At 40.1% G+C, this 22,807-nt stretch overlaps 1 protein-coding gene across 1 annotated transcript in view; it reads right to left on the bottom strand.

Annotated features, from left to right (window-relative positions):
- Positions 1–2,542: 2,542 nt before the first annotated feature.
- LOC125465651 (mucin-16-like) overlaps positions 2,543–22,807 on the bottom strand; it is a 61,000-nt gene continuing 40,735 nt past the window's right edge. The window contains exons 56-63 of the mRNA XM_059638426.1: positions 18,394–18,554; positions 18,239–18,306; positions 16,623–16,786; positions 11,540–11,730; positions 11,200–11,267; positions 7,137–7,297; positions 4,955–5,067; positions 2,543–2,722 (exon numbers count right to left, since the gene is read on the bottom strand). Coding sequence (XP_059494409.1) covers positions 2,630–2,722; positions 4,955–5,067; positions 7,137–7,297; positions 11,200–11,267; positions 11,540–11,730; positions 16,623–16,786; positions 18,239–18,306; positions 18,394–18,554 — 1,019 coding nt within the window. The 3' untranslated portion in view covers positions 2,543–2,629. The remainder of the gene's footprint in view (positions 2,723–4,954; positions 5,068–7,136; positions 7,298–11,199; positions 11,268–11,539; positions 11,731–16,622; positions 16,787–18,238; positions 18,307–18,393; positions 18,555–22,807) is intronic.

The following is a 22,807-nucleotide window of genomic DNA, read 5'->3' as shown; positions in this document are numbered from 1 at the left end:
GGACCGAAGATGGATAGAGGAGAAGATAGATAGAGAGGAGTGTATAGGTGGGGAGGGGATAGATCAGTCCAGGGAGGACGGACAGGTCAAGGAGGCGGGATGAGTTTGGTAGGTCGGAAATGGCGGTGCGGCTTGAGGTGGGAGGAGGGGATAGGTGAGAAGAAGAACAGGTTAGGGAGGCGGGGGCGAGCTGGGCTGGTAATTTACTGCTCATGCCAGATGTGGAAAGTAATTAATACAGTTTCAGGATTGTGTCAGCCTGTTTGTGTATAACGGTATAAAAGAAGTATTTTCTTCCTTTTGCATTTGGAGAGAGTTCAAATACCTGAGTGAGTGTTGGACACCCTCACCCACATCTAAACTGGTGTTTTGCTTGAATTAATTTCTTAAGCGCTGGTCTACTTCGCTGTCTCTGAGCCTCAAACTGCCTTTACAGAGGTCACTCTTACGATTATCACATGCAGTGAATCTAATTCATTGAAAACTGGTATCTGATACGGTGTTATTGCAGGAGGAGGCTAAAGCTCTCATCCGCTTGAATTTCTCCGTTGAATATCGTGGCAATTTGTCACACAGTTTGCCAGTGTAGCTGCACTATGAAAGGCAGGACCCACTCCTGGTCTCTAATGAGGAAAACTGTCACCATCAAAGCCTAGACCTGTTCAGAATCAACCTGCAAGTTCATTTGCAGAGTCTGCCAGTGAAAGTCAGCACTTCCTTATGTGACAGAGCATGCCACGCCACTGAACTAGACCTGCTTGGCGTTTACTCAATGGGTAAATACTCCTGATAGAATCTCAACCTTTCAACCACTTTTCTTGATCACTTTCCACTATAATCTTGACGGTTCAGATAATTCTTTCCCCAGCCACTAGCCCCAGAGATCAATTCCATGACCTCTCAATTTTACACACCTTATCCCTTTCTTTCATTATTTGAAATGCTTTTGTCATATCAATAATCATTTATCATCTATTGGAAAAATTGCACAACTGTATAAATATTTTTGCTTAAACTGGATATCAGCCGAGTCAATCTGCCAAGTAGCATTTTTAAGGCATTAAAATCTTGAACTCGAGTCACATAGTACTCAAACTGAGATTTCGTTTGGACTTATGGGTGAACGCCACCTCCAATACCTTTCATTATCTATGATGATGCCACTGTGAAAATATTTGTGTCTGAGCTTATAAAGTGCTGGAATTTACAGAAATATGAAAAAAGATTGATGGTATTTATTTAGTGCATATTTATTGACTGTCAGCGCATTCAAATAATGATTTATGTTGCAATCTTAAGTTAATAGTTATAAAAATAATGTTTATGTAAATATTTAATAATTATGTAAAATTCATTTCAATTCTTAAACTATCAAAACATATTATTTCTAGTTTACATGTGTAATAGTTGATTCCATAATCTGTCACTGCCAGTATAGTCTTTGTGCTGACTGTTTCCTGAGGTGCATTTCTTTTGAGCTCCATTCTTGGCAGTAACAGTATAAATAAGCACCCTGATAATTGCATATAAATATATAACAGCAGAATCACAAATAGTTTTAAATGTTATAGTACAGCTCAATGATTTGTATGATGAAAATGTATAGGCAGATTTTAAAAAGTGCATGAATGTCATTAAATGTTCATATGCTAATATTCAAAGAGTTTAACATATTTACATTCCTTGATCTCTCTCTCTCTCTCTCTCTCTCTCTATTTCTATCTCCTTGTCATTGGCAAAGAAATCCAGCATTTCCAAAATGGGAAGTTGGCCAGGTGGGGGATGATGATTCTTTCGGCTCTGAAGTCGAGTCAGCTCACAAACAGTTCTCAGAAGTGGGGGAGGATTGTGTGATGGGTTCTACTGAAAGTAAATGGAGGTCTGTTCAGTGAACATACTTTCCCGTTGCCTCAAATGTATGTAAATATAGTTTGGCTCAAGTAAGAGATGCCTTTGGTTTGGATTGAGACAAACTCCAAAATTTGTTTGTTTCCTTGATATGCTACTGTACAGAACCGAACTGTGTTTGTGACTATATTTATAAATATATTAAAACTTTTTATATGAATAAAGTGCATTTTGAAATTTTTTTAAAAGTATTGTGTGATGGGTAGAAGAAAACGTAAAGTAGATAAATTTTAGATAGGTAGCGGCTCTTAGTACTTCTATGAATCCACTAAAGTGGAAATTCAAAGTTAATTTTCGATAGTTTTCCTTGTGTAGCCAATATTTGTTCCATAAATATAGTAAATTCAAAGCCTACAGATATTGGAATCCCTAAGCTGATTTTCTGGATGTAGTAGTATATCATGTTTGGAACTTTGGAGACTGATTGTAAATTATGTTTCACTCTGAGAAATGTCCAACTTGCAACATTTGTTTCACAGAAAAATTGCATGCATGTTAAAGTAAACCAAGCAAATAGATTTCAAAGAACACAATTAAGGAAGAATAAAAATCTTTGAGAAGATGAAGATGATGTACTAAAAAGTCAACAATGATACAGTCAGAAATACATAATTGAACTTTTGTTTGTCAGTACATTGATTTTCATTTCAATCCCGCCGTGAAGATTAATCTGTTCATCTCTTATTAGTCATCATTGTAATGTTGAATTGCCATAGAACCACTATTTTCCCTCCAGATGTGTATAGTAGATTCCAAACGGATCTTGTAACATGTTGTAGAAACCAGTAAACCTGTTCCTTATGCATAAGGCAATCTAGAAGTAAACAGTAACAACAAGTAATTAGGAAGGCAAATGGTATAGTGACTATCCTTGGAAGGTAGAATTTGAATTCAGAAGTGTGGATATCTTACTGCAGTTATACAGGGCCTTGGTGAGACTACATGTGGAATATTGGGTATAGCTTTAGTCTCCTTATCTAACAGGCAATATAGTTGCAATTAGAGGAGTACAGCAGAGGTTCACTAGGCTAATCCTTGGAATGGCAGGCTTATCCTATGAGGAGAGATCAGCTCAATTGAGCCGATATTCACTAAACTTCAGGAAAATAGAATGGGATCTGATCAAAACATACAAAATTCTAACAAAGTTGGACAGGCTAGATGGAGGAAGGATCTTTTTCCTGGTTGGGGAGTCTAGAATCAGGGACTCAGTCTCAGGTGGACCATTTAGGACTGAGATGAGGAAAACTGTCTTCACTCAAAGAGTTGTGGACTGAGGAATTCTCTCCCACATAAAGGCTGTGGAGGCTAAATCTCTGAATATATTCAAGAGACTCAGAAGAATGTTAGATTTGAAAGGCATCAAGGAGTTTGGGGAGAAAGTGGTAAAATGGCATTAACATGGAGGATCAGCCATGAACTCATTGGATGGCAGAGCAGGCTGAGAGGATTGAATGGTCAACTCGTGTCCGTAATTTCTACGCTTCACAATGTTTATTTGTAAGTTGTGATACGTGAAGTATTACAATTTTTCAGTGTTGTGAGTACCCAAGACAAAATGCCACATTCAGACAAATTAACTAGGAAAATAGGAAACACAGTCTGTGAAAGGCCATTTGATGTAATATTTTGAGCTGAAGATTTTATTAGATTTTATTTGATTGTTTTTCTTGTTACAGTCCACCTGTAATTTTTGACCTTGGTCTGTCTGACATAATTTATCTATAGGTTAGAGTGAGACTGCATCCAGTGTTTCCTATAGCCAGAAATCAGGACCTGCCAGGAAATGGCATACATGCATCCCTACTCCCCAGACCACTTTGCACAATTTTCTTGGTTGGAGATGCTGGCATCATCTAATTTATGTGGAGAACTGACCAGAACAGCCTATAATATTCAGCAGCATCATGTGATTTGTACTGTTCGACCCCAACATTGCCTTCATTCCTAATCGTTGACTTTAGTTTCTTCTACTGAGTTTGTGACTTTCTTTTTGTTAGTTACGGTTTGATTTCATTTTGAATGCTATTTAGATTTCCTCAGGTAACTTATAGATTGTTCTGGATTGGTTAAGTTTCCTGTTAACCATGAGCCATTTGGACCAAACTCTGGTGTCTTTCTTCAGATTCCATTATTTACAACGTAGTACATCTATACATCTCTTTCTTGTATAGACAATTCCATGATTCTTCTCAAAGTCTTGCACATGACTCATGGGAGATGTAGAGTTAATTGGAGTTAATAGGAGTTATCTTTCCCCTCAGATGGGGGATTTCAAGACAAACAGGCACATTTTTAAGTTGAGAAGAGAGAGATTTAAAAAACACACAGGGCAATTTTTTTTGCATAGTGGGTGGCTCGTTTGTGGAAGAGACTTCCTGAGGAAGTTATGGATGTGGGTACAATTAGAATGTTTGAAAGACGTTTGGATAATTAGAAGGATAGGAAAGGCTTGGAGGGATATAGGCCAGGAACAGGTAGGTGGGAACAGTTTAGTTTGAGATTAAGTTTGGTATGGACTGGTTGGACCGAAAGACCTGTTTCTGTGCTGTATGACTATGCCTGCTAATATCACTATTACATCATGATACACATCACTATCTGAACACTACAGTCATTAACTCATTTCTCCATAATCTGGGCATTGGGATGCCAAAAAGAACCATTTGTAGCAAAAGTAATGTTTCATGTAACAAAGACATTAACATAGCAAATGAAGCTTGTGTAAAACAATTTTCTGCTAATGGTTTTGAGAACGTTTCTGGTATAGAGGTGGTCAAATGCATCTTTCATCTTTGAAACAGATTTGAGAAATTATTGATTTTGAATGCAATTATGAGTTGTTTTAGATTTTTTTCCATTAATAGTATTGAAAACGTACTGTGTAAATATATGAAATAGCTTCTTGAACTATTTAACAGAACTTTAGTTTTATGAGATTAATTCCGCAATTAGCAAGCGAGAAAAACAAACCTGCACACCTTAATTTGATTGCTCTTCTTTAACTATGTAATACGATATCATTAAGGCAACTGAACGTACTTACCAGAAGGCCTAAAACTGTAATGAGGAACAGAGCAAGCAGGATGGCAAATACAATAACTATGATGGCCCAATACGGTAATTCAAATCGATCAGAGAAGACAGGAGCCATAGCTTCTGCATGGAGATAAACACAATATAGAAATACAATTACATATAGAATAGTAATGAGAATAACCAATAAATATATTCAGTTCCCATTATTTCTGATCTCAAATATATTCCAATTATAGCTTATGTTCAGTCATAAAGAAAATATATTCAATATTTTTGGGCAAGCATTATGAAAAACTGTAAAATGAGAACACAGTTTGTTTTAACATTGTGCTCATGGATTTTAGGTATCCAGCAACCAGGGTGCCCATTCAAGAACAAGGTAAACAATAATGAGGGTTTAATATAGGACAAAGTTTTGATCAGCTTGTTAGTATTGTAGCAAAACAGCAATTTTCATTTTTGTTAACAATTTAAAGAGTTTGAATTACATAATCTAAAGAATGCTGAATGAGGGAATTTGTTTTTGCTGTGATCCAGTATTAAACTGCAGAAATACTGATTCAAACCATTCCTCCAAACTGGATGCTGAAAGGATCCAGTAATCAGGTTTGAATGAATTAATCACTTTAGCTTCATGGATGCCATCATCTTGAAAGTGCTGCCTGGCAACATGTTTCACTTCAAGGAAGTCACCAAACCGGTATTCATTTTATTCCTGAGATAATGGGAACTGCAGATGCTAGAGAATTCCAAGATAATAAAATGTGAGGCTGGATGAACACAGCAGGCCAAGCAGCATCTCAGGAGCACAAAAGCTGACGTTTCGGGCCTAGACCCTTCATCAGAGAGGGGGATGGGGAGAGGGAACTGGAATAAATAGGGAGAGAGGGGGAGGCGGACCGAAGATGGAGAGTAAAGAAGATAGGTGGAGAGAGTGTAGGTGGGGAGGTAGGGAGGGGATAGGTCAGTCCAGGGAAGACGGACAGGTCAAGGAGGTGGGATGAGGTTAGTAGGTAGCTGGGGGTGCGGCTTGGGGTGGGAGGAAGGGATGGGTGAGAGGAAGAACCGGTTAGGGAGGCAGAGACAGGTTGGACTGGTTTTGGGATGCAGTGGGTGGGGGGGAAGAGCTGGGCTGGTTGTGTGGTGCAGTGGGGGGAGGGGACGAACTGGGCTGGTTTAGGGATGCAGTAGGGGAAGGGGAGATTTTGAAACTGGTGAAGTCCACATTGATACCATATGGCTGCAGGGTTCCTGCAGGTTTCATTTTATTCCTACTCAGAAGCGGCATTTTTCATGCTAATCGTTACCGAAGTGTATGTGGCACTGTCAGTATCTTTTGATACCACTACGTCTTTAAAAGTCGAGCTGCCCCCTTCGGTCTCTGAATACCTCTTGTCCTATTTTCTTCTTGCATTTGCTTCTTTTCCCTTGAACAGGCTAAAGCATTAACCTGGTGGCGCATCCATTGTGTAGAAACAATGTGTAGCCCTGCTAACAAGGGGAGGTGATGGCCTAGTGGTATTATCACTTGACTATTAATCCATAGAGTCAGATAACATTCCTAGGACTGGGTTCAAAGCCTGCCATGGCAAATGGTGTAATTTGAATCCAATAAAACATCTGGAATTAAGAGTCTAATGGTAACTGTGAATCAATTGCCAACTGTTGTTGAAAAACCCGTCTGGTTCACTAATACCCTTTAGGGAAGTAAACTGCCATCTTTACCCGGCCTGGCCTCTATATAACTCCAGACCTGCAGCAATGTGGTTGATTCGCAACTGGCCTCAGGGCAATTAGGGATGGACAGTAAATGCTGCCTGGTCAGTGATGCCCTCCCATGAATGAATAAAGAATAACCACAAATGCTTCTTGGGGTCTTTTAAACATGGGTTCAAATTGAGACTGGAGGATTTTTAGAAAATGTTCACATGCTCTGTGTTCTGTTGTATTACATCCTTTAATTCCCATGCAATATTTTAGAGATGGCGTCAGAGCAAATGAAAAAAAGAGTTTATATAATATTCCTAATTTATCCCACCTTAAGGCCCAGTAAAACTTTACTCATCACCATTAACTTTAATAGAAAATTACATTCCCTTATGTTTACTAGAATGGTTATTTGTTATTTAGGAAAATCACTATGCAATGTGAGAATCAATTTAGAATAACAGTGAAGGATTGACACATACCCACAGATACACTATCACTTCTAAGTTGAAATGCTCTGCCAAGCCATCTTGATCCATTTGTTCCTGCATCAAATTCTGATCTCAGTTCTGTTGCAAGGATTCGTCTGGTTGATTTTGAAGGATCAAAGTGGCAAGAAGTGGAAACCTTGATTGACCCTGGACTGTTGGAACAGATCAAAAATTAAAATAGAAATAAAATCTTAATTATGTAGTAAATGAAGTCTCTTATGCAGCTTATGTATGGGTTTAATATAGACAGTTGGATTGGTAAAAATAATGCTGATGCAAGCAGAAAGTACCATTATTAAAACTTGAAAATGGAAATTTTAAATTGCTTTCCTGTCTACTTGTCACAATGTCCAGAAGGTGCACACATGCTACTTCCTAGTATGCACATTTAACTACATGTGTGTACCTACTGGAAGTTGTTTCAAATTTTTATTATTGTTGATGATTCAAAATTAAAAAGAACAATTTCTCTCTTTCAATCCCACATTTCAATCCCTAGAAATGTCATGGGACTCAAAGTGTTGATGTTGTTTGTCTCACCACAGATGCTGCCAGATCAGCAGTTGCTGCTTTTATTACATTCCCACTCTGTGCTAGAATTTTATCAGGGCTTTGGGGATGCGACCAGTGAGAAAAAGGATGGTGACAAGTGTCCAATGTCTACTGAATGTGGAACTGGAGACCTCAGGCAGATGGCTCTTGGGGTGAGTTCAGTCACAGATGTAGGAAGTGCGATCCAGAAGACAAATTTTAAGGCACCAAGGAGGCTATTACATCTATCATGTTCACCAACAGTTCTTCAAGGATGTGTTCTCATTCCCCAGCTGTACTCCCTGTACACCCACAATTGTGTTGCCAAATTCCGAATGAAGGTCATCTACAAGTTTGCTGACTACACCATTGCGGTAGGATGGATATCAAACAATGACGAGTCAGAATACAGAAAGGAGATAGAGGGCTCGGAGACATGGTACAATGAGAACGGCCTTTCTCTGAATGTCAACAAAATTAAAGAACTGATCATTGACATCAGAAGGAACGGAGAAGAACACGTGCCATGTCCATCAACAGAGCTGAGGTTGAGAGAATGGAGAGCCTCAAGTTCCTGGGAGTGATGATAACTGACAATCAGTCCTCAACTTCCCATGTAGATGCAATGGTCAACAACACCTCTTCTTCCTCAGGCTGGTCAGGAAAGTTGGCATATCCTCTAAGTCCCTCACCAACTTTGATAGATGCACCACAGAAAGCATAATGGCCTGGTATAGCAACTGCTCTGCCCAGGACTGTAAGAAACTATAGAAGATTATGTGCACAGCCCAGACCGTCATGAAAGCCAACCTTCCATCCGTGAACTCCATTTACATGGTTTGTTGCCACAGGAAGGCAGACATCATCAGCAAAGACCCGTCACACACTGGCAATGCTCTCCTACAACCTCTTCCATCAGGCAGAAGATACAGAGGCTTGAACACACACACCAGCTAGATCAAGAACAACTTCATCCCTACCATCATTAGATGATGAATGGAGTCACTAACCTCATATAATGCTGATCTTGTTAATATGATCTTGCCTAGCATCCTTGCCTAGCATGTGTGATGTAATATGTATGCCTCTGTCCAAGTCATTTTTTACCCTATGATCTGTATGTCCTTGCTGACTATGACCTGCCTGTATTGCTCGTAAACAAAGCTTTTCATTGTACTTAGATACATGTGACAATAAATCAATTAAATCAATTACAAGTATGTGTCATTATCTACTGTCAATCTCCATATCCTTGCACATCATTTCTGTCTGTGTGAAAATGTTTTTCACATGTCACATTTGTTTCTTTTATAAATCACCTTATATGTGTGCTTTCTAGTTCTTGATCCTTTTAAAAGTGGGAACAGTTTTTCCCTATTTACGCTGGTTATCCCTTTTAATTTTGAAAATATCCATGAGATCTCCTCATAGACTTCTTTTCTTCAAGAACAACAATCTCAACTCCTTCAGTCTATCCTCATATATTGCAATTTCTCATTCTTGGAACCATTCTTGTAAATTTCTTCAGGTCTCTCTCCAATATGTTCACATCCTTCCTATAATGTGGTGCCCAGTACTGTACACAATATTCTAACTGTGGCCTACCAGGAATCTTACCCAAGTTCAACATCACCTCCTTGCTGTTGCACTTTACACCCCAATTAAAAAAGCCACGAACATGCATACTCCATTAATGGCTGTCTCAGCCTGTCCTGACAATTTCAATGATCTGTGGACAAAACACCCAGGTCCCTCTGTTCCTGTGTCTCCCTCTCCCCAACCACATTAGAACTGCACTTCCTATTTTGTGATAACACAGTGTGGAGCTGGAGGAGTACAGCTGGCCAGTCAGCATAAGGGGAGCAAGAAATTTGATGTTCGGGACCGTCCCAACCTGAAATGTCAACTTTCCTGCTCCTCTGATGCTGCCTGGCCTGCTATGCTCCTCCAGCTCCACATTGTGTTATCCCTGACTCCAGCATCGGCAGTTCTTACTACCTCTGAGTTATCACCTCCTAATTTGTATTGTTTTTCATTGCTCTCCCTAGCAAAATGCATAATGAAGTTGCCCCTCAGGTCCTTCTTAAATCTTACTTTTGTCATCTATGTCCTCTAGTTTTCAATTCCCCATCCTTGGGAAAAGACTATATACATTCATCCTATCTGTGCCCCTCATGATTTTATGCACCTCAATAACGTCATCCCTCATTCTTCTACATTTCAGGGAATAAAGCCCTATCCTGGCCAACCTCTCCCAATAACTCAGGCCTACTTGTCCTGGCAACATCCTTTCCAGTTTAACAATGTTCTTCCTGTAATGGGTGTCCCAAACCATTACGCAACTGTACATCTTTAAAGAATTCCAGCAAGTTACTTAAGCACAATTGCTGTTTTTGAAATCCATGTTGGCTCTTCCTAATCAACTCAGCCTTTTCCATGTGACTCCAGATTTTATCCTGAATAATTACGTGTAGAAGATCCTCATCACAGAAGTTAAATTGATTGGCCTGTAATTGCTGGATTTAACCTTACTTCCTTCCGTCAAAGCTCTTGGAAGTATCTTAACAACGAACTTAAATAGTTTACATCATTCACCAACAGAAAAAGAGGCAAACAGAAAAATGAACCTTGTTGAAACTAACTGCTTTTCCTTAATAAATATGTGATACCCTCTTAAGAGGAAACTTCAGGTCAAAGCCACTCAGCTCCCATAATCGTCATTTTAAAAAGGGAGTGGAATTAATTTATCACTTTGATAAGCCAACAAATGAGCCTTGTGCTCTCTCAGAATCTTTATGGCCAGGCCAAAAGGGAACTTATGAAGATGGGTCCAGACCGGAAACGTCAGCTTTGCTGCTCCTCTGATGTTGCTTGGCCTGCTGTGTTCATCCAGCGCGACACCTTGCTGTCTCAATAGAAGCTTTCCCCCAAATGACTTGCCCCTGACCCAGCAAAAAAATTGACCCTTTGCATCCCGCAGTCCAGAAGCTTTGGATTTAAGTTGTTTTACTTTGATTGTGCTTCACTTCTAGCAGTTTATGACACTTCATATTCTGGGTATTTTTATTGTGATTATCCTTTTGAATAAACTAAGCACTGTGTGCTGTTCATCGCTGATCTGATTTCAACCCTGACTCTACATTCCTGCATACCCGCAGGAATTATTCATTCTCTTGATAATCAAGAACCTATCTACCTCTGCCTTATTTAAAGATCCTGCATTCACTACCTTTTGAAGAAGGGATTAAACAAACTTTAAACAAACAGACAAACTATTGAAGTTAAAACTGGACCTTCTTTCGCATCTGACTAATTAAAGTGTACTACTTTAAAGGCTTGGTCCCTTCCTATATGTGGCTTTTAATTTTCTAACTTTAACTTCATTTCCTTTATGCCTCATATTCCCAGTGCTCGGGCTGTGAATTCTTTTGTTCTGACCATAATGAGATTTCTTGAGGAGGGTTATACTAAGCGAAGTGGTTTTACTCAACATGCACAAGAATAGCAATTTTTAAAATCTTACCTTAAACTGGTAACATGGCAAAACGTATAACTGTCCTTTAACATGCTGTTCTCAAATAAATTTGAGAGCTGAAGAAATATAAGAGTAAATGTAAGTTTTCTCTTTTCAGAACTTATAAAGTAACACTTATAACTACAATTAGTAACTTAGAATTACAAGTTTAAAATATAGTTTAAACTTCTGTTTGTAGCGTTGAAAAAAATTTTAAAATCTGATATAAACAATTCACTAAATCAAATGCAAATAACATGCTTTCTGGAAACCATTGTTTAATAAATACAAGTATTTGAAATAAATATTTTAATGTTTATGCAGTTAATGAAAAAACTAAAGCCCATACATTTCTAATCAGATTGCTTGTCATGTGTTTGTATTCAGTGGAAGTTGGAATTTGGAGTCCGTCGGTAAAATTGTGGTTTATTACTGTAAAGTTAACTGCAAAGGTGAGATCTCCTTGTTTCGCTGAAATTACTGGCAGCTCTTGTTCTACTGCTGTAGCAGGTTCCACAGTGGTTTTCAGTTGCTCACAACCTAAAATAAAAGTACATTTTTAATATGGTCCAAAATTCAAGCAGAAATAATTGTAATTGACTGGAAAGACTGTATCTAAATTTTGCATGTGGCCAGTCGGAAAATGAAGCAAATCAAGAACTGTTGGAGTCATTTATACTTAAACGTTTTAAAGATTTGTTAAATAAAGTTGTAAACAAGTTAACAAATAAGGATAAAAAAAATTAAGGTTAAATCAGAAACTTGTTTTCTTCAGTTCTGCAACCCAAGCGTATGTAAAGACTCTAAAATTGAACATGAGTACTTGTTAATGAATTATGTAATTTCCAGTTAATTCAAGACTTTCAAGCAGGCAAACAAGAGGAAGGTCTATTCTAAATTTTCTGAAGAAGGGTCTGGGCCCGAAACATCAGCTTTCCTGCTCCTCTGATGCTGCTTGGCCTGCTGTGTTCATCCAGCTCTAAACCTTGTTATCTCTATTCTAATATCTGTCAGTTTAACAAGTTTGTAGAACTAATCCATTAATGTTCCCAAATAATTTGATGGAGTTTTGTGATGGCACTGTGAGTTTATTTAGCAAATAGTCATGTAACGTAGACAGGGAAGGACCCACATTGACTCCTGAACTGATTCCTGAGTTGAAATTGTGATGGAGGCCCTACAAGTGGACTCAAGTTCCTGATGCTCGGGGGGAGACAAACCACTGTAGGCTATACAGACAACACCTACCCAGCAAAGCGGTCCCCAAGCCTGCAGAACACCTCCGCTCAGTTCGCAACAAACAACTGCACCTCCCAGTCGCAAACCATTTCCACTCCCCCTCCCATTCTCTCGATGACATGTCCATCATGGGCCTCCTGCACTGCCACAATGATGCCACCCGAAGGTTGCAGGAACAGCAACTCATATTCCGCCTGGGAACCCTGCAGCCATATGGTATCAATGTGGACTTCACCAGTTTCAAAATCTCCCCTTCCCCTACTGCATCCCTAAACCAGCCCAGTTCGTCCCCTCCCCCCACTGCACGACACAACCAGCCCAGCTCTTCCCCCCCACCCACTGCATCCCAAAACCAGTCCAACCTGTCTCTGCCTCCCTAACCGGTTCTTCCTCTCACCCATCCCTTCCTCCCACCCCAAGCCGCACCCCCAGCTACCTACTAACCTCATCCCACCTCCTTGACCTGTCCGTCTTCCCTGGACTGACCTATCCCCTCCCTACCTCCCCACCTATACCCTCTCCACCTATCTTCTTTACTCTCCATCTTCGGTCCGCCTCCCCCTCTCTCCCTATTTATTCCAGTTCCCTCTCCCCATCCCCCTCTCTGATGAAGGGTCTAGGCCGGAAACGTCAGCTTTTGTGCTCCTGAGATGCTGCTTGGCCTGCTGTGTTCATCCAGCCTCACATTTTGTTATCTTGGAATTCTCCAGCATCTGCAGTTCCCATTATCTCTCTCTCTCACCTACCCAGCAATACTTGGATACCTCGATACTGTGTGAAAGTGGTATTGGATCTAACTGTGATAGCAAGGTGTAGAAGGGCCAAGGCCTGAAACATCAGCCTTCCTGCCCCACTGATGCTGCTTGGCCTGCTGTGTTCATCCAGCTCTATACCTTGTTATCTCAGATTCTCCAGCATCTGCAGTTCCTATTATCTTTGGATCTAACTGTAGTAGCTTCTGCTGCTGCCTTTCAATATCCAGTCCCCAAAATTCACTTTGAATAACATCACTTAGGACAGGTTTTGAGAGTATAAATCATTTAAGATAACAAAGCTGTCGAGTGAGATGTTGAAGGGATATAAATCATTAATGAGAATTTTCAAGATTAAGTATTACTGAAAACATGTAACAATTGTTTCACTTAGATATCTGCAACCTGATGATAATAAAATTACAATCAAGAGTTAATTTAACTCCGTATTAGCAAGAAAATGAGGTGGAGTTTACAGGCAGTTCTTTCATGTTAGAGCACTGCCTTTAAATAATATGATAAAAATCTTCTGCTTTCTGCTCATCTTTTAAAAATAAATTTTGGACTATGTAAATCCATTTCTTACTAGATATAACTGTAAACTACTCCAAATTGATGTCAAATTGACAATTCCTGTCAGGGAAATTATAAATTTAAAGTTGGAGTGGGGGAGTTTTAAAAATTCATTTTGTGGGATATGGGCAATGTTGGCTGGCCAGCATTTCTTGCCCATCCTTAGTTGCCTTTGAGAAGGTGGTGGCGAGCTGCCTTCTTGAACCGCTGCAGTCCACCTGCTATAGTTTGACCCACGATGCTCCTAGGGAGGGAATTCCAGGATGTTAACCCAGTGACAGTCAAGGAACAGCAATATATTGCCAAGTCAGGAAGGTGAGTGTCTTGGAGGGAACTTGAAGGTCGTGTGTTCCCGTACATTTGCTGCCCTTGACCTTCTAGATGGAAGATGTCTAGATGGAAGGGTTTGGAAGGTGCAGTCTGAGGATTGTTGGTGAATTTATGTCGTGCATCTTATAGATAGTACACACTGCTTCTACTGAGCATCAGTGGTGGAGGGAGTGGAATGCTTGTGGGGTGTAGTGCCAATCACGCGGACTGCTTTGTCCTGGATGGTGTCAGGTTTTTTGAGTGTTATTGGGGCTGCACCCATCCAGGCAAGTGGAGAGTATTCCATTACACTCCTGACTTGTGCCTTGTAGATGGCAGACAGGCTTTGAGGAGTCAGGAGGTCTGTTACTTGCCCAAGTATTCCTAGCTTCACCAGGTTGACATCTTATTTTCAAGTATGCCTGATGCTGGTCCTGGAATGCCCCCCTGCTCTCTCCATTGAACCAGGGTTGATCCCCTGGCTTGATGGTAATGGTTAAGTAGGGGATGTGCCAGACAATTAGGTTACAGATTGTGCTGGAGTGCAATTCTGCTGCTGGCGATCTTCCACAGCGCCTCGTGGATGCCCAGTCTTGAGTTGCTAGATCTGTGTGAAGTCTGTCCCATTTAGCAGGGTGATAGTGCCACACAACATGATGGAGGTTGTTCTCAAAGTGAAGGCGGGACTTTGTCTCCACAAGGACTGTGCGATGGTCACTCTTACCGATACTGTCATGGTCAGATGCACCTGCAGCTGGCAGATTAGTAAGGATGGGGTCAAGTATGTTTTTCCCTCTTGTTGGTTCCCTCACCACCTGTCTAGCAGCTATGTCCTTTAAGACCCAACCAGCTTGATCAGTTGTGTTGTTGCCAAGCCACCTTTTGTGGTAAATATTGAAATCGCCCACCCAGAGTGGGCACATTTTGGGCCCTTGCCATCCTCACTGCTTCCTCCAAGTGTTGTTCAGCATGGAGGAGTACTGATGCGCCAGCTGACAGAAGCTGGTGTGGTAATCAGCAGCAGGTTTCCTTGCCCGTGTTTAACCTGATACCATGAGACGTCATGGGGTCTGGAGTCAATGCTGAGGACTCCCACAGCAACTCCCTCCCGACCGTATACCACTGTGCCACTCTCTCTGCTGGGTCTGTCCTGCCTGTGGGACAGGACATGCCCAGGGATGGTGATGGTGGTGTCTGGGACATTGTCTGCACAGTGTGATTCTGTGAGTATGACTATGTCAGGCTGTTGCTTTACTAGTCTATGAGATAGCTCTCCCAATTTTGGCACTAACCCCCTGGATGTTAGTGAGGAGGACTTTGCAGAGTTGGCAGGGCTATTCTGCCATTGTCTTTTCCTATGCATAGGTCAATGCCAGTTAATCTGTCTGGTTTAATTTCTTTGAGATTTTGTAGTGATTGGTGCAACTGAATGGCTTGCCGAGCCAATTCAGAGGACAATTGAGAGTCAACCTCATTGCTGTGGGCCTGGAATCATGTAAGCCCGACCAGGTGAGTATGGCAGATTTCCTTCCCTGAAGGACATGTGTGAACCAGATGGGTTTTTCTAACAATCAACAATGACTTCATGGTGATCAGTAGCTTCTTAATTTTGGACTTTCTTTAAATTGAATTAAAGTTACACCTTCTGTCAGGATTTGAACCCCAGAACATAACCTGAGTTTCTGGATATTATATGTTAATGGAGGACTAATAGTTAGGTTGGAATAAAATTAACATTTTTCTCCATCTAAGCATAACCACTGAATACGTGCTATTTATATACTGGCTGCCTTGAAATGAGTGGCTCAGTGGTTAGCACAGCTGCCTCACAGCGTCAGGGACGCGGGTTCAATCCCACCCTCAGGTGTGTTTGGAGTTTGCACATTCTCCCTGTGCCTGCATGAGTTCCTCTGGGTACTTCGGTTTCCTCCCTCACTCTAAAGATGTGCAAGCGTGTTGGATTGGGCATGCTAAATTGCCCGTAGTGTTCAGGCATGTTTAGCTTAGGTGAGTAATAGGGGCATGGGTCTGGACGGGATTCCCCGTAGGTCAGTGTGGACTTGTTGGGCCAAAGGGCCTGTTTCCACACTGTAAGGGTTCTATGGTTCTATTCTCCGAGAAGAAACTGCAATCAGAAACGCTAACACCTGCTCCATCAGAAAACATAAGATTTCTTTTTAAATGCAGCAATTTAACAGTGCATTTAATCCAATAAAAGGTTATAATGATCCAATGGTCGATAAGTCAATAGTTAGCAAACATTCATATAGACTAGTGGAACAATGGGCTCTCCTCAAAATGCTGGCCTTTGGAATTGTAATGAAAAGTTACAAATATATTTAGTTAATTTCTTAATTTCATAAATGTTGTCATTTAGCAATGAAAAAAACTGATTTGTTTGCTGGTTAAAAATATTGTTCAATGAGTAGCTTTAAATAAAAATATAGCTAGCACAAGTTATCTCAGCTGAAATTCCTTATGATTCAGACAGTCTGATTGAAATAAGTGAAGGACATTTGCTAAGACAGAGATTGAATTAAATGGTCAAGAGTCAGATACCAGTTATCAAGAGACTGTTGCTCTCAAGTGTGTACGTTGTTAGAGTTGAGGTATTGTTTGTTCTTTCTTGGAATGCCTGCTTCACAGTAACTTCATCAACTTTCTGAGGACCATTTTTGAAAGCACAAGCAGCTTGCACTTTGACATAAATCTCATTTGTAGCACTGCCAGAAACAAAAATAATCATAATCACAGTTCATAAGTAATGATATTAATCTTCACACATACTTCAATTAATGAATTTAAATGAATTCTATACATTTAACCTTAACATTCGTATCACAAATGTCTAAAAGAAGGCTTAAATTCTTACTGCATTTGAATAAAGGGTGCAATTACATTTCAATCATATTTGTCAATACTTACTTGTTAGATTTAAGTTGTATGAAAAATATGGACAACAGGTGAGAGGGTCAAGTGTTTGCATAATATTTCACCTTGAGATTCCTTCAGGAAAGAATATTAGGAGATTGACCCAGTAAAAGTAACAATAATATCTTGCCAAGAGATCAGTTGGGGTCACTCCAATTGGCCACTGTCAATTATCATCAACAGGAAGCATTGAAGCAAGTTGAAGTTTTAAAGATACGAAACCAATCTGGAAGTTTCAGACTGTGTTTGCATTTATTTTGAGGTATAAGTCAACCACATTGAACTGACTTCAAATTCAAAACCAGCTAATGGGCACACAGACCAATGGAAATTAATGTTCTACTACTAGAATGTATTCCCACTCCTTGATGTTTTGGTGACAGGATTTGGTCAGGTAAATATATTCAAAAAAACTTTTGTGATAATTCCTAAAATACCATATACCAGTCAAATAAATGCTTATTCCTATAAAGGCTGAATTTAAAAAGTCAGGTCAATGAATACATTCAACATCCCTCATCAATATTCCCCAGGATAGAATAATTCCTAAAACATGTTATGACCCCACGTTTGAATTGAAGCATTCAAAGACACCAACCCTACTCACAAAAACAAATTTTGAGGAAACTAGAAATCTGATCTAAAAACAGAAAATGCAAATCCAATAGCACCTGGGAAGATATGCAAAGTCAGTGGTTCAGATAAATATCTTTTCGTTAGAATCCAATTTTACTGAGCATTTCTGGCATTTTCCTTGTTTTTATTAACTTTAGTCATCCTGTGATTGTACATAAGTGCAGCAGTCCTAAAGTAATAACCTTGACTGATAACATTGACTCATACAATCTCATAACATGAGTAATGTTCATTTTACAATGACCCATATTTACATTATGAAGTTACATTTTTAAAGGGAATTATGTGAATATTGTTTTCATTTTTAAAAAATAATTATTTCATAACCATAATTATCTAAAAGTATTTGTGATTTTCTTTTTGATGAACAGACTCTCTAAATGAGCAGTATTGACTAACAGCAGTATGGGAAAGAATCATACAATTTAACATTGATACATTCACTGAATAAAAAGCTTCTTATTCCATTATTCATTTAAAATAAAATGTTGCTATGTAAGAAGCTCTTGAGATATGTCAGCAACAAGCTAAAAGATATAAAATGAGCTAAACTCTACATAGTCCTCAATTTGCACCCAAATCTGCAACAGTTAAAAAAGACTTCTTACCTTAAAGAGGTGATTGCACATTGTAAAAATGCTGCATTTATTTTGCTGTTGCGATACAATTCATTGAGCTGCAAAGAAATCATGATTTAATAAGATGTTGACATTACCTAAGGGTTTTTTTTCAAAAATCATTCTTTCGGCTTATTTAGATATACCTGTTCAACGATAGTTCTCGATGCAGACAGATGCAATAGTGAACTGGTATCGAATAGAGCTGGATTGAGTGGTAGGTTTGTGATGGCAAAAGACACATTGAAGCACAAAGGTTTCTGACTCTCAATTGGATTTTGTGTCACAGGCATGATGGGTGGTTCATCTGGAAAGTAGCAAACCCAAAATTAAGTACATTGGTAGCTTTATTGAAGATCTATTTGCTTTATTCTTTGTATTTTACAATAGAAACAAAACCAAGACGATTTGAAGCCATTTTGTGACCGTTTTAGCATTGTGTAAACATTGGAAAAAATATCACTGCTTTCTGGACTTAGATAATTTCCACATTTCAAAATTTTGACTCTCACGAGGTTCTGCCTTCAAACTGAATCATTGGTACTGCTACAGAAACAATGCTTTCTTAAAATTGCATGGCTCTTTATACTTTGCATGTTAGCAACTTTCTCTTGTTACAGATATTTTCTAATCAACCTGTTCAGAGATATTAACAAGAACAAAAATTGCTGAAAGAGGTCTGGCAGCATCTGTGATTAGAAATCAGTTAATGAGTTAATGCCTCATGTCCAGTGGCCTTCCTTAGAACTGTTCAGAGACCTTATTACACATCTGTAGAGTAGATGGGGTTTGAACCCAAGCCTCTTGCCTCAGAGGTAGTGACAAAAGCCCTTCATTCTTCAGTTATTTTAAGGGGTACAAACTGACTGAAAACAGGCACACCAAGAAAATTTTGAGGATAGACATGTTAGCAAAGAATGCCTGAAAGACATCTGAACCAATATTGGATTCGGCTATTTTCTCGGCATTCCAGTAGCAATGTGTTACATATTGTAAATAATTCACATTTGGAGTAAAGAAAAAATCTGTATAAGATTGGTTAATAAATCCTAATTAATTATCAATGCATATGAGTCATTAAAAATCTAAACATGATAAAATTGAAGTGAAATATGAGGGAGGAACAAGTTTACTTTTGCCAGTTTTTCAATCCAGCCAAGCTATAAACCTGGAAAGAGAACCACCACAGATGGTGCCAAAAGTCTGTGAAATACTCTGAACATTAGGTGATATAGATATTAGATAATTAACTCTATGAATCTGCTGTTTGAGTGCATTTCCTAGCTTCCGTGCCATCACCGACATTGCACAAATGAGTAACTTCTGTTTATGGTTGGTTGATTGTGTAGTTAAAGAAACACAAAGTATCAGCTTTGTTTGATTAAGGATTGAGAGAACACAGTCAGATGGAATTTGTCAGTCAGTGCTGGTTGAATTGCCAGCCTGAAGAGCTCGTGCATTTTGCTCAGATTACCATCTGTCTCCTCTACTTCATTTCAGCCCTGTTGTGAAATCCTGGCTAGTGAACTGGCAAAAACCAGAAACCAAACTCGCTACTCACCAAGGGTGCTGGACATTACTGCTGCGAGTGCTATCCTACAGGGGTCAAGTGTTGGTCATAAGCCAGCTGACGGCTGCCATGTTATGGTACTGGTCGACCCCTTTGATGCCTGTCCTGGAGTTTGCACAAAGGTACAGAAGACGCTTGTCTACATCTTCTGGGACAGATGGCTGTACTGCTGAGGTGCTGAGTCTTTTGCCTGGGGAGGCAGTGAGGTAAGCATGTGTCTTTGCACCCGGGTGGTGACTTTCCACCTTCACACTCTGCAATAATACGTGCACCAAAGTCAGGAGGTATGGGATATCATTCATAAAGTCAGGTGGTATGGGATACAGGGAGATTTGGCTGTCTGGATTCAGAACTGGTTGGCTGACAGGAGGCAGAGAGTGGTTGTAGATGGTAAGTATTCTGCCTGGAGGTCAGTGCTGAGTGGTGTCCTGCAGGGCTCTGTTCTTGGGCCTCGTCTCTTTGTAGTTTTTATAAATGACTTGGATGAGGAGGTTGAGGGGTGGGTTAGTATGTTTGCTGATGACACAAAGGTTGGAGGTGCCGTTGATAGTATCGAGGGCTATTGCAGGCTTCAGCAAGACATTGACAGAATGCAGAGCTGGGCTGAGAAATGGCAGATGGAGTTCAACCTGGATAAATGCGAAGTGATGCATTTTCGAAGGTCGAACCTAAATGCTGAATATAGGATTAAAGGCAGGATTCTCGGCAGTGTGGAGGAACAGCGGGATCTTGGTGTTCAGGTGCAAAGTTCCCTCAAAGTTGCCACCCAAGTGGATAAGGTTGTTAAGAAAGCATATGGTGTTTTGGCTTTCATTAACAGGGGGATCGAGTTTAAGAGCCACGAGGTTATGCTGCAGCTCTACAAAACCCTGGTGAGACCACACTTGGAATATTGTGTCCAGTTCTGGTCGCCCTATTATAGGAAAGATGTGGAGGCTTTGGAGAGGGTGCAAAGGAGGTTTTCCAGGATGCTGCCTGAACTGGAGGGCTTGTCTTACGAGGAGAGGTTGACTGAGCTCGGACTTTTCTCTCTGGTGAGAAGGAGGAAGAGAAGTGACCTGATCGAGGTGTACAAGGTAATGAGAGGCATGGATACAGTCGATAGCCAGAGACTTTTCCCCAGGGCACGATTGACTGCCATGAGGAGTCATAGTTTTAAGGTGTTAGGAGGAAGGTATAGAGGAGACGTCAAAGGGAGGTTCTTCATCCAGAGAGTTGTGAGCGCATGGAATAGTTTACCAGTGGTAGTCGTGGAAGCGGAGTCATTAGTGACACTTAAGCGACTGCTGGACATGCATGCACATGGACAGCAGTGAATTGAGGGGAATGTAGGTTAGGTTATTTTACTTTTGGATTAGGATTATTCCACGGCACAACATCGTGTGCCGAAGGGCCGATACTGTGCTGTACTTTTCTATGTTCTATGTTCTATGTTCACATTGAGCCCGTTCCAATGGTGTGCCTGGTAACAAAGTTCTGCCAGGTGTATGGCCTCAATAAAGACATGCAGCTCCTATTCATGCATTGTTTCCATCTCTGTAACACTTTCAGGGAGTTTATAGTCATTTTGTGAAGGTTGTGTAAGAAATAATGAAATGGCTACCTATTGTAATTTGTGCCGTAGCTAGACAGATGTATTATAATTATGTCAGATGCGATAATGACATTGGGCAACTGAGATGTCCAGATCATTAAAGAAAGAGGGCATCTACAGTCTCATTGTCAGGCCGTTTAAAGTTTCCAGTCACTATGATTGTTTGAGTTGTAGTTACATTACTGAAAACTGTGACTTTCGGCAAAACAACTTTAACTGGATCATAGGTTTCCACAGAAATCATTTTAAAAACTGGAGATAAGCCCCTTTGAACAATTCACACAGGAAAAAAGAACGAGGTATATGTTGAAATACTGCAATGTACATGTGAAGGACTGTGTATTCCCACCTGAAATAACTTGTAAACTGAAATAAATCACTAGATGTTAAAAATATTATAATGTATTCCAGAGAAGTAATGAGCAAAATTACTAAAAACATACTCACTGATTTGAGTGGTGAGAATAGTATATCAGAGTTAAATTAGTCAATCAGAAGTTGTTGTATTCTGGTTTGACTAGTCCAATGCCACCAAGCTCCTCTGTCTAAATTGAGTCTAGGACCTATCTCACTATCATTGTTAGAGGAAGGCCTGCAGATGAGTACAAACGGAAGAAACACTTGCTTTTCATACCGAGATGTATTGCCAGATACCAACAGGTACAGCTTGCATTAACTTGCTAGGCATAATTATGAAGATTATCAGGAGCTATGGCGAACAGACCAGTTCATCTGAGACATTTGTGCAGGCTGCATTTGCTCCTCCCAATGAATTGGAGACACCTTCAGATTGTAAAGCGTTTAATGTGACACCATCTCCTTCAGATGCACTATCTAACACAACGGAAACTTTCCTTTTATGTTCCCCTAAAATGTTTCATATTCTTTGTGCAAAAGCAATTTTGAATGCTGAGGAGCATTTGATCCAATATAAAAAGGAACAATGCGGTCCCAAATTCTCTGTAGAAAGATTGAACTCAGTACACATTCCAATCTAAAAGCAGATTGAGTTGCAAGGAATTCATTATCTGTGAATACAAGTTTTCCTGGCCCCCAGGTCCTTTGTTGACGGCCTTCTTTCCTCTCCCATCTCACAGCCTTTGTCTTCTCCCCAACATTCCCTCTCCCTTTTGCAGCCTCTCCTGCCATCCCCTTCCTAGCCACCCATTTCCCACCCCACCTGGCAGACTGTCACTTCTCTCCTCACCCAGTAAATTAGCTGCTATCTGCCTCAACACCCCATACCCAGCCTTGGCCTGCAGACTCAACCTCCTATGGCCTTGATCTCTAGATTAGCTTCCCCATCTGTAGCCTCAGTTTATAGATACATGACCTTCACCCTGTAGAGTCATGCCAACCCCAAACCATGGCCTTGACCTGCAGATGCATGTTCTGT

Source organism: Stegostoma tigrinum, chromosome 30, assembly GCF_030684315.1.
Source record: "Stegostoma tigrinum isolate sSteTig4 chromosome 30, sSteTig4.hap1, whole genome shotgun sequence".
Taxonomy (NCBI): domain Eukaryota; kingdom Metazoa; phylum Chordata; class Chondrichthyes; order Orectolobiformes; family Stegostomatidae; genus Stegostoma; species Stegostoma tigrinum.
This window is presented reverse-complemented; position numbering and strand designations above follow the sequence as displayed.